Raw genomic sequence first — 12,754 nt, 5'->3', positions numbered from 1 at the left:
TGCTTTCTATCTCTCATTCTCTCTCTCTCTGAAATAAATAAATAAAATTAAAAAAAAAAAAAGATACCTGTCTCCTCCCTCTTTTCTTAGCTTTCCCAAATATGGAGCTTCACGTTCTCACTGTTAAAAACCCCAGACAGGGGTTACGGTTAATATATAATGTATCTCCTCCATAGCAGGATATGGATTTTAAAAGTCTAGACCCACAAGTTAAATACTTCATAGATATCAAAACATTAAACACATTTCTATTAAAAATATGACATCTCAATAAGAAAAGTCTTTGGATATAAAGCCCTAAGTCCTTGATTGTGAAGTCTACTTTTATTGTCTATTAAGGATCTCACCATGAAGTGTAATGAAGAGGAAAAATCTCTTAGCCCTGAGGCCTTTTCTAAGGTTTCGTTGACCAATTTACGTAGGTCTGCAGTCCCAGATCTTTCTTCAGACCTTGGCATGAACATTTTTAAGAAGGTGAGTAGAACCACTTATGCTCTTTAATATTTTGGTAACTGCAAAAATCAGTAGGACATGAGGTCATGCTGCAGAATGGGGTGGGTTGGGAAAGAAACCTTGAGGAGAGAGGTCAGCCCCCACTTAGAGCACTGGCTTGCAGCATGACCTTGTGCGAGTCCCTCTGTGCACATGAATGTTTCCCATTCTCAATGTTACCAAGCTCAATCCCGATGATGTGGGTAGAGTGCTTACAGTAGTGTGGTAGTGGAGGTAGTTGTGGTAGCCGTGATGGCGACTTATATTCGTATGGTTCATTTCATTTTATCAAGCATTTTGTATAAATGGTTCTCATTTAATCCAATGAGATCCTAAATTTCCACATTTTGCACCTAAGAAACTGAGTCTTACTGAAGTCTTACTCAGAATGATGGGATCATCATGGAATATTTATTCTTGAAGTCATCTCCAATTTAAAGACAACAAAACAAACAAAACTCTGTAAATAAAGTAGTAAATCCTTACAACAAATCACTAGATTTCCTACCCTCACAACTTGTTATAGGTCTTAGCATAGGTTTCCATTCAATAAACATTTATTATGTATCCACTAGAACTCTAAAGATGAGAAATTAAAGGTGGAGTCGAGTGTGCACTTAGGAGTCACCTAATCAGGGTTCAAATTCTTGCCCTGCCACTTGTAACCTCTGCCATCCTGGTCAAATGATACTAGGTATCAGTCTCTTCATTTGTAAATTGGGTACATAATATACTTACTTCAAAAGATTATGAGGATTAAGTGAGATAATGCAAGTAAAGTCCTTACTGTGCCTGGCACTTAGTAAGTATTCAATAAATGTTAACTATTCTCAAGAAAGAAAGGAGCTGAGCCTTAGAAATTCTGGTAGTTTGTGAAAACTAGGTCTTGTTCAAGCTAGTTCATGCTTTTATGAATCCACCATTCCACCTCTCTTTTTGTAAATATATGGAGCAAACCAGCTAGGAAATAATATGTGTAGAATAATGTATGTGTAGTGGCTTCATTTTCTATTTTTCAAAATGATTAGTTCAGTTGTGTTTGTGAAGGACACAGAGCATATTGTTAACTTATCTATGAGCTCAGAGTGTTGCTATGCAAGCAGTCATGTATACCTTCATTGCTAATGTAATGATAGGCAAGGGCTGTAGTTTTTCTAAAAATGTCAATCATCCGGGGGGAATATGTTTTCAGTACAGACTACACGTGAGAATCTCTGGGGAGCCATAAAAACTTCATGTGCCCAGGCCTGAACCCAAACAAATTAGGTCAGAATTGCCGCAGGTTAGGCCCAGACATTGGTATATTTTAAAAGCTTCCCAAGAAATTCTAAACTCTTATTTATACTGGATTTTGAACTTGTTTGGTAGGAGTAATGGGTTTGTACCAATTCATGCTTTGTATCTTTTTTGACTCTCCTTATGGACAGTGGCACACACTTGAAGTCGTCTGGCTGGAAAAATTGATCTCAATCCTGGAAAAATGGAACAGAAAATACTGGCTGGTCCAAGGGGTGACTCTAGGATCCTATACTCTACCTCATGATTCTCAAATTTTAACATTTATCAGAATCACCTACAGGGCTTATTAAAACACATACTGCTGGGCCTTATCTTCTAGGTTTCTGATCTAGTGTGTCTGCGGTTGAACCTGAGAATTTGTATATCTAATAGTTTCCCCGTTGATACTGATGCCGCTGGTCCAGGGACAACCCAACCCAGCAGAAAGACCCAGGGAATATGTTACCTTTTGCTTTGTTTCTTTCACTCTTTTAAGGCATTATGGAAATTTCACCCATCTCTATTGAGTGATACTCGTTGACTTTCTGGGTCTCTGCTTCCTGGAACATTTCTGTATTTTACTGCAGATTATGGAGCCCTTTGGGAAGTAGAATGTCACCTCTCCTTTGGCCTGTGCCTAACCCTTTACCTCTCATCCTCATAGTTCAAGAGCCGCAAAGAAGACCGGGAGAGGAAAGGCTCCATCCCATTCCACCACACAGGGAAGAGGAGGCCTCGAAGAATGGGAGTGCCATTCCTACTTCACGAGGACCACCTGGATGTGTCCCCCACCAGAAGCACATTCTCCTTCGGAAGTTTCTCTGGGCTTGGAGAAGACAGGCGAGGCATTGAAAAAGGAGGCTGGCAAACCACCATTTTAGGTGACAACAAGGACTTTTCAAAGTAGGGCAGAGCTTGAGTGACCTGTTTAGAAATCTGGATCTAGGCCTCCGGGGCAAATCTGCATCTTTCTTGAACAGTTTAGTCAAGAAATGTGGGCCCAGATGCTAGCTTCTAGTACCAAAGGAATGCAGATAATTTAATTAAAAATGGAAGAACCCTGTAATTAGGCAGGTAATGGCCCTATTTCTTAAGGACTCTAGATGTGGAAATGTGGCCTTAAATGATCTTGTGCATTAGCTTTCATTGTGAATCCAAAGGCAGACTTTAATTTGCATATTAGAAAAGGAAGATGTAAAGAAAAGAAAAAGAAGCTTTTTTTTTTTTTTTCCTTTCTGGATGGCATGTTAAGAAAGCCAGCTTAAAATCAGAAACTGACAGCTAACTGGGATTCCATTTATGGTTTTTGACATTTGGCTTAGATTGGGGCTGATCTTTTTTTTTTTTTAAGATTTTATGTATTCATTTGAGACACAGAAATACAGAGAGAGAGAGATCATGAGCAGGGAGAGAGGCAGAGGGAGAGGGAGAAGCAAGCTCCCCGCTGAGCCAGGAGCCCGATGTGGGGCTCAATCCCAGGACCCTGGGATCATGACCTGAGCCAAAGGCAGACACTTAACCATCTGAGCCACCCAGGTGCCCCAGATTGGGGCTGATCTTATAACAGGCAGCTTCATCCATCATCTTGACCCTGACTATTCCGAGAATAAATCCAATGCCTGCTACTTGGCTGTGCCTCATGCACTTCCTAATGACCCTTTACTCTCCCTGCCGTCCTTTGGAAAGACAACATCTCAGCAGAGATTCTTTCATTTTTAAACCCTCTTGTGGTGCTCTTGTCCATCTCAGGGAAATTTACCCGGCGGGGCAGTTCGGATGCAGCCACAGAGATGGAGAGCCTGAGTGCCAGGCACTCACACTCCCACCACACCCTGGTGAGTGACCTGCCAGATCACTCCAACAGCCACGGAGAAAACACCGTCAAGGAAGGTGGGTCGGAGGCTGCACCTGCAGGCGGGAGTTCAGGTTCCTTTTCCTGTTTCCTGTTTTTACTCCATGTTCCATCTTCATTGCAATCTGGCTCCTTGTACTTTTTAAAAACTTGCATTCATGTATTACATTGCTGGGTAATTTACTTGTGAGCCATTCTTGGGATTTTCCTAGTAGCAAAAGCTATCTGATGGCACACTGCAAACACCATACCTCTCAGAGGTGAAGCAAGCCACTCATCTTTGTTTTCAAAAGGTCACAGACCCACGGGGCTAGAAGAGACTCGGAAGACAGTTACATTCAGTACTTTGGTCCCCTGTATGATGTCCCTTGAAAGGGCTTGTCCACCTTCAATGGGAGGAAAGTCACTACCTTCCAGGGCTCTGGGTTCTTTTTTCAGACAGCTGCTATTTCAAATATGTGCCTTGTATGCTTTATGTGGAGAAAACATGTGTGTCTGGGTGGAATCTGAAATGGGCTCTTATTCTGTACTCTTAACCTACGGGTAGAAATCTAAGCCCTCTTTTCCCCGGAGTATGTTTCAAGTATTTGATGATATCAGTTAGTTACCAACACAAATTTATGTTCTATTACTCTTGAACAAAGGAGAAAAAAGTCCTCCTTATTTGCTGTTGCTTAAATATGCTGGATAAAACCAAATATTTTACCAGCCACAAACTAGTGGGGAAGTATTTCAACTAAACCAATGCTAAAATCATTAGCCAATCCTGAATATGCATAGATCCTACTGTATCAGTAGGATCTGCCATGTTAAGACTGGGTAAAATCCACCAGTTGCAGTTAAACTCTAGCCTGGGTCTTAAGGAAGCCAGTTGGAATTCACATTTTCTATAATCTTCATTATTTACCAGATGTTACATGGCCTTGATGCTTGAGGCAATTCCGTGTGAATTGAGAATAACTTTGAGATTACAAGTCAAACATCTACAACAGCCTCAGCTGTGATTGTGGTCAGGAGAGTGTAACTGTCTGACACGATGTCGCTAGCTAATATGGGGAAAATTAAGACACTGCTTTCTTTCTATTAGTGCGATCCCAGATCTCCACAATCACAGTTGCAACCTTCAACACTACCCTGGCATCGTTCAACGTAGGCTATGCAGACTTTTTCAGTGAGCATATGAGGAAGCTCTGCAACCAGGTGCCTATCCCAGAGATGCCACATGAACCCCTCGCATGTGCGAACCTGCCCCGAAGCCTCACAGACTCCTGCATAAACTACAGCTACTTAGAGGACACAGAGCATATTGATGGGACCAATAACTTTGTCCACAAGAATGGCATGCTAGATCTTTCGGTAAGAAGCAAGAATTTCTCTTACCAAAGCTTGGAAGATAATGACTCTTTGATCTAGTTTTTATACTGCTATAAAATGGGCATATAGATTCTTAGCAGTGTTGAACCTTAAAATGAAAAGGCTACCCATATAAAAAAATTTCACAAATGTGTCAACCATCACAGAGGCACCTTTCCCTTTTTATTTTTTTTTCAAGCATTACATGAGATGTGATCTGATCTCAGAATATTTTTATAATCCAAAAACATTATCACATCCTGGATATGCATATATAAAATATACATAAATGTGTATGTGCTAAGTCCCTTTTTTCTAGAATAAGAGTAAAAAGTTCTCAGTTTGTTTTCTTTCATTATATAAGCAACATGACTGCAAACCTCCTGGGTAGCAAGGGAAAATGAATAGAAGCCCATTAAAAGATTTAAACTTGCCTTCTCAAGAACGCCTGTCTTGATTATAGTTATTAGCAAATGAAAGGGTTGTTATAGTTTACAATTATAGTTCACAAAATTTTTTATTTCACAGTAGAAAACGGGCTCGGCAAATAATTTAAAATATTAAAATCTATGAAAAGACATAATTTAAACATGCAAATATTTTGCATTTAAAATTGAAGTGTAAATAATGATACAATTGTGAATGCCTAAATGTTCCTCTATCATGTGGATATGGAAATCATTGTTCTTTATCCATTATTGACAGACAGTGAAAGGCAGAGGAGTAAAGCACTTTGATTTAAAAAATCAGTTGAACAGGTTTCCTTTTGAATGAAAAATTATGGTCCCATTAATTCACTTTTCTTCAGTATCCCTATTAACTGTCTGTGTTATGGCAGGTTTTGGAATACTTAAGTGAGATAATACACACATACATTTTTTTTCACACATACATTTTAAGTCTTTGGGTGACTTATACTCTATGTTAAGCACATACACAAGGTCCCAGTGCGATTTAAATAGGTACACTTGAAAATTACCTGAATTATTTATGCTTAAGTACACAGAACAGCCTAAAGGAAATGGGTTAAACAGAATAACCAAATCTATGTAGGAAGAGGTAGTTCAGGCAAATTTATCACCCTCTGTTCGTCTCTGTCTTCCTCCCATCCCCAGGTGGTTCTGAAGGCTGTTTATCTTGTCCTGAATCATGATATCAGTTCTCGCATCTGTGATGTGGCACTAAACATTGTTGAATGCTTGCTTCAACTTGGTGTGGTGCCTTGTGTAGAAAAGAACAGAAAGAAGAGTGAAAACAAGGAAAATGAGACTATGGAAAAAAGAGCCAGTGAGGGGACCTTCCAGTTCAAGGGAAGCTCACCCTGTGGATTCGGGGGCCCTTCGGTTAGTGGAGCTGGAGATGGTGGAGGAGACGGAGGAGGAGGTGGAGATGGAGGAGGTGGAGGAGGTGACGGAGGAGGAGGTGGAGGAGGCGGAGGTGGACCTTATGAGAAGAATGATAAGAACCAAGAGAAGGTATGACTGAGCCACCTTCTGTGTTCTCATGAAATGTTGCCCCTAATTTCTTTCCAGTGCCTGCTTGCCAGGAATTTGTTGACTCAGAATCACAACTAGTCACTGAAGAAAGTCACGAGCCTAGAAATCTCTTCGGTGGGTTCTCCCCAGGCATTAGTAAAAACGGCTAGATGAAACGGTATTCTCAATTCAAAAACCACTGACATTCAAGCAGTGTTGGAGTTAATTTCCTGGTCATGTTATTTCTTCAGGGTAGTATCTCGGTTACACTACATTACCATCACTCTCAGTCTGCCAAGAATAGCCTCTTTCTCAAGATTTTCAGGGTCTGACCAAATTGAGCAATGTTTTCTTCTCAGAGTGCCGTAACAAAATACCATAGATCAGGTGGATTAAACAACAGAAATTCACTTCTCACATTTCTGGAGGCTGGGAAGTCCAAGATGAAGGTGACAGCGAGGCTTCTGAAGCTTCTTCTTTTGGGTTGTCGGTGTCTGCCATCTTGCTGTGTGCTCGCATGGCCTCTTTTTTCTGTATACACGCGCACACACACACACACGGAAGGAGAGAGAGAGTTCTCTTGGTGTGTCTTTTTATAAGGATACTGATCTTATCAGACTAGGGCCCCACTCTCATGACCTCATCTAATCCTAATTACCTCCCAAAGGCCATATCTTCAAACACCATCACACTGGAGGTTAAAGCTTCAACATACGAATTTGGGGGAAACATATTCAGTCCATAACAAGCAGTGTAATTTTTCCTCAAGATAATGTTTTTTCTCTTGATGTAAGGAACACATTTTTGGACAGCCAATTTCAATCACTATTGAGGAAAGGGAAGAATTTTGTTCAGTTAATTGGTTGGTTTATTGGTGTTGCTTTCAAAGACTAGCCTGGGTGCCCTCATGTTTCAGTGTTTCACATCTTATTTTTAGCTTTCTTATTATTGATTATTCCTGAATTTAATTCCCTTTGCCTTGGCAACACCTCATTTATGATCTCTGCACTCAATGCCAAAAATTAGTTTTTTCCTTTCATTTGGGTTTTAAATAAGAATTACCATAGTCTGGGGCTCCCGGGTGGCTCAGTCAGCTAAGCGTCCTACTCTTAATTTCATCAGGTCTTGGTCTCCAGGTTGTGAATTCAAGCCCTGCATTGGGCTCCACGGTGCCATGGTGGGCATGGAGCCTACTTAAAAAAGAAAAAGAAAAAAGATTAAATTCACATAACTTACACTGATTTCAGTTCAGGGCTTTTGTTGGAAAATGCTGTTAACAAGTTGAAATTAACAGAAGATTTGAATCTCTGACAGGTCATGATGTACGCATCAGGTCAGGTGTTTATAGGTGTAAGATGACACGGTACAGAGTTCTACGATCTACATACTTATCTAAACTATGAATTGTCCATCTTAATAAGTGTTGTGGTGCTCCTTCCTCTTATAATTTCTTCTCCATCTCTTTCTAGTCCTACTTGATCCATTTTTGACGTGCATTTATCATCTGTGTTTCTTCATCTCATTGTCTACTATCTTCCTAATATTTTGGGTCTCTGATCCAAATATTCTTTTCCAATATTCTTGGGTTCCTGAACCCTTTCTTTAAGATTTTCTTCCTCTGCCTTAATCATAAATGTATATATTCCAATTCTTTTTTTAAAAAGATTTTATTTATTTATTTGTCAGAGAGAGAGAGAGCACAAGCAGGGAGAGCAGTGGGCAAAGGGAGAAGCAGGCTCCCCGCTGAGCAGGGAGCCCAGATGAGGGACTTGATCCCAGGACTCCAGGATCATGACCTGAGCCAAAGGCAGACGCTTAACCAGCTGAGCCACCTAGGCATCCCGCGTGTATTTTCCAATTCTGACAGTATCTTCCAGTACTTAAGGTTCCCAACTTCTTACCTCCTCATACATCACTGAGGATAATCCAAAATTCCTCAGAATTTACTCTAACTAAATTTCCATGTTTTATCTACCAACCTAAGCTGGCTACTCAAAGAAATAATAGATGGTATTATATCCATTATACTATTCAAGGGAAAATAGAAAGAAAAAAATAAGAGTTGTGAAATTTTGATAGGTTTTTATTAGTAAAGCTTAGATATTCCAACTAAATTAAAGGGGGCTTTGTCATGTATCTTAAGAAATTCTGAGGTTTATTATAGTATTATATTTTTTGAGTTCTAAAATTTTATCCAATTGGTATCTGCATATGATTTCTTATTGTTGACCTGCAAGTCTCTTGCCTATTTAAAATATAATTATTATACTAGATAATATAACCATTATTTTGACTGAAGTTATCACTCTTAATTAGATGGAATTTCTTGAAGTCAGATTATGTGGTCTCCAAAACAGCAACCAAGATGTCAGTGTTTTGTAGTTAGTTCTGAAAAATAATATTCTTTGTAAGACAAAGAATTTATAAAATAAAACCTAACCATAGGTTAAGTGCATGTATTTGTGATTTATACAGGTCTGTTCTGCCCAAAATCTCTGTTATTTTCAGTGAAATCAAGAGAGTTTATCTAATTTTACAATCTAGTAATACCAGAAGCATGGGAAATTTATTCAGAAAGGAAGATCTAATTTCTATTTCTATAGATGCTACTAACTAATACTGAGAGCTTGAAATGTTATTTAATATCTGTCCTGATTTCTGCCTGTAGCTTGGTACATTTTTCTGAATGTCTCCTACTAGAGGAAACTAAATCCTAAGGACATCTGAAGATGTAAAGAAAATCAAACCTGAATAGATATTTACCAAGAGCTTTTGTAGCTACGGATTTTTTTTTTTTTTTAAGGAACATATAGTAATCTAAAAATGGACGTAAGCCAGTCCTCCAAATCAGGCCCTACCCAGGGTGAACTTTTCTGAGGCACTACTTACTGCCTTTGGCTGTGTAGTCTGTGCACCACACAAGGGCTCATGGCTAAGTCAGGACCAAGAAGGACTGAAATCCAGTCCAAGCTCTGCTCACTGAGCTGTCCAACCAAGTGCTGCATCTACTAAAAGGACTCATCTTTTTCTAACTCATCCACCCACAGGAATGCATTTTCTAATTTGCACAAAGTTGCCTCAAAGGAGAGTAGTGTCCCACACCTAGAAATAATAACTAACATTTGTTTTGCTGTTATTGTATGTCTTACGTGTTTCGACTCGTGTTAGCCTCACTGCTGTATGATATAGGTATTATTATGATTCCCATTTCGTATGAAATGGAGTGGTTAAGTGGCTGGCCCAAGGTTATGGAGCTAAGATTTGCATCCAAACTAAAACATTTCTGAATTGGTATATATATATATAATAAATAAGTAAATAAATGTTTATTGGTAAGTCTGAGTCTTTCATTTGCAACCATTCAATCTATAGAGTTCCCAGGAAACAGACTTAGATGTGGAGATGTGTGTGCAGGAAGTTTCCTGGGATGTCCTCTCAGGATCAACATCTATGAGGTGTAAAAGAAGCAGGATGAGATAGAGGGAGCAGTCGAACTGCAACTTGTAACAGAGAACTCAGACAATCACACAGGGACCTCTAAAGTGAGGATGATTCTTCAAAGGAATCTCCAAGTGGAGGAAGGGAGCCCACCTGTATACCCCCCACCCTCATTATGCCTTTGACCAGCCACTGGAGGCAGACTGCTACCAAGAAGAGCATTAACCTTAGGTGAGGCAGCTGTCCTTTAGCTAAGAGCAATGGCAGGATAGGATCTCCCTAGAGAGCTGTCAGCCAGCAACACTTCCAAGCTCAGAGAATGTTCGGTTCTGCATGGAGCATCTCAGCACTGCATCCACTACATGAGCCTGGAGATTAGAAAAGAAGGAGCAACTGCATAACTTTAGGGGAGTGGAGTCTACCCCACATTATGGATGATGTCTAGATAACTCCATCTCTTTCATACCCTACCCACATTGGAGTACTTTCAATGTGTGACCTCATCGTTTGCATAGCCACCTGATCCACATGACAATGGAAAAGCCCTTCACCATTTACAGAACAATGCTTATCCATTATTTCCTTTGTTCTGCGCAGTAAACCCATGTAGAAAGGGAAATTATTAGGATCCTTCTGCCTCTTTGGAGATAATTCACAGAAGTTTTCTGGAAGCTGCATCTTCCACTAACAACAAGGATTAAATGGGGCAAAAGAGATATGATAACCATTCTCATTATTCGTCTCAGGAGGGCTTCCTATTTACCCTCAAAGGAAGAAACAAGCTGAATGTTGACAAATTTCTTTATATTCTCACTTTGCTGGTGCGTGAGTATTACAATGCAGTGAAAATGTAAAATCAGAAAGTCCCTTAAAAATGTCAGAAGTTGCCATGTGATTTCAAAGTTCCAGACTTTGATCAGTTCCAGAAATTTAGCAATAATCATTGCCTGGTGGTACTCTCAGAAGCCTGATAATGAGGGTAGCTTCTGGGAAAATCTATTTGCCTTCATCACTGATAGTCCCCATTGTCTCTCTGGGTGGTTCTGATAGTCTGCCGAGGATACAGAAAGCATGTTTTCTAATCAAGAGGTATACATTCATATCCTTTAGCACTAGAGGGTGATCAAAATGCACATTTTTCTTTCTTTTAAAAGGCATTCTGGATTTTAGAAAGGTTAACTTGCTTGTTGAGCCCTTGGCAATTCTGTTTTTCAAGTTGTACGTGCTCACCATGAAACATAAAACTTGGTTTAATCACAGAATGGAATGTCAGTACCAAAAGGGCTTTGTGACTTTTCTAGGATGAAAGTACACCTGTAAGCAACCATAGGCTTGCTCTTACCATGCTCATCAAAATAGTGAAGTCTCTGGGATGTGCCTATGGTTGCGGAGAAGGACATCGAGGGCTCTCTGGAGATCGTCTGAGACACCAGGTATTCCGAGAGAATGTAAGAGAATTACAGTAGATTCCATTTCCTCTCCCTCTTCCCTGCCTCCAATTTAGGAATGAGTCCTTTGACAATGAGGGTCAGTGTTCCCTGAAAAGTATTGTATTTCATAGGAATGATTAATGCTGATTTGGAGTGGGAAGAGTCCCACAACAATATCTCAAGACCTCAAAAACCCAGGCCTAGGAAAGCTTAATTGGCAGAAAACGCTTCTGCCTTCTGCCTAGGGCAGGCCAACTCCCAGTTGGTGAAAGGGTGTATAACTGGAATGTGTGAATTAGAGTTTGAAAGACCTTTGCAAAGATGAATATATTTAACAAGCCTCTGATGGGCTGTGACAAATGACTTTTTAATCATCTGCCTGGGTACTATAGAAACATATTTTACATTAAAGAATGGGGTCCAAGTTTAGGACTTAGTTTGTCATTCTTACATAGACATGGAAAATGGCCCTTATTGGGACAAAACAGGACTATGAAAGTAGCCCGTTACTTTCTGGCTGCTTTGTTTGAGAATGAGCCTTGACTCCTGTGTATTTGAGATCACGTCCCTTTGAACTGTGTGAAACTTGAAACTCTGCGCTTGGGCTTGCGAAACATAATTCTGTCATGGAACAGGGTCTTATTCCAGCTCATTTTCATTTGCCTGAGCTGATTGCTACTTTTGCCTTCACTCTTGAGCAATAACCCACCTCCATAGCAAGTCCACGCTGGGACAGTTGCCTCATACATGCATTTGAATTGAACTCATAAGAAAATACCCTCCTGAAAATAAGGGTTTTGTGCAAATTTGAGTCCAGGAAACCCTTTGGCATATGACGGCAGAGTTTTAGGATCATGTCAACATCTAATGCCAACCCATTTTTTCCTTGGTATTAGTTTTTGTCATGAAATGTTCACACAGTACTAGCATGCTGGGTTTCTTTCTTAATTTCTCATCTATCCATCTACCCATCCTTGTCTCTTTTATACTCTTTATGTTGTATTATATTCATAGATTGTATGGGGGGGTTATATTCACAGTAATTAACTTCTAAATTATGCAACGTGACCACTTTGACCAAGATCTAGATTTTGAGGCCCCAAATTTAAAAATCAAAATAATAATAAGGCAATAGAAAGCTGACATTGGCCTATCTTTGAGCATGTGTATGTGATCTTTATTGTTTGATTTTTAATTCTATCACAGTATGAATAAATGCCTCATGACGAAAACATTATCACTCCTCATACAGAAGACCAATTCCATGAAATGACACATTAAATATAATAAGTGTCATGCTTTAGCTGGAGGTATAAACCGAATCTGACACCAGATCCTGTCTTTCTAGACTTGGAGAAAATAGGACTGGTTGGATCAGAAGCCACTTGAGAGACCATATGCTGTTTAGTAGTCCACCATGCTTTCCTCATGAGGCT

General features: G+C 39.8%; 1 protein-coding gene across 4 annotated transcripts in view; it reads left to right on the top strand.

Annotated features, from left to right (window-relative positions):
• UNC80 (unc-80 homolog, NALCN channel complex subunit) overlaps positions 1-12,754 on the top strand; it is a 228,889-nt gene that overhangs the window by 50,002 nt on the left and 166,133 nt on the right. For 3 of the 4 annotated variants that reach the window (XM_073879220.1, XM_073879217.1, XM_025892403.2), the window contains exons 9-14: positions 340-474; positions 2,435-2,651; positions 3,520-3,660; positions 4,710-4,978; positions 6,091-6,450; positions 11,190-11,336. In XM_073879220.1, the coding sequence (XP_073735321.1) occupies positions 340-474; positions 2,435-2,651; positions 3,520-3,660; positions 4,710-4,978; positions 6,091-6,450; positions 11,190-11,336 (1,269 nt within the window). The remainder of the gene's footprint in view (positions 1-339; positions 475-2,434; positions 2,652-3,519; positions 3,661-4,709; positions 4,979-6,090; positions 6,451-11,189; positions 11,337-12,754) is intronic. The other variant, XM_025892412.2, reaches the window with a different exon arrangement.

Source organism: Callorhinus ursinus, unplaced genomic scaffold (genome assembly GCF_003265705.2).
Source record: "Callorhinus ursinus isolate GAN/ISIS: 27379988/994484 unplaced genomic scaffold, GSC_fseal_2.0 scaffold2, whole genome shotgun sequence".
Lineage (NCBI taxonomy): Eukaryota > Metazoa > Chordata > Mammalia > Carnivora > Otariidae > Callorhinus > Callorhinus ursinus.
Note: the sequence above shows the minus strand (reverse complement) of the source record. Positions and strands in the feature narration are given on the sequence as shown.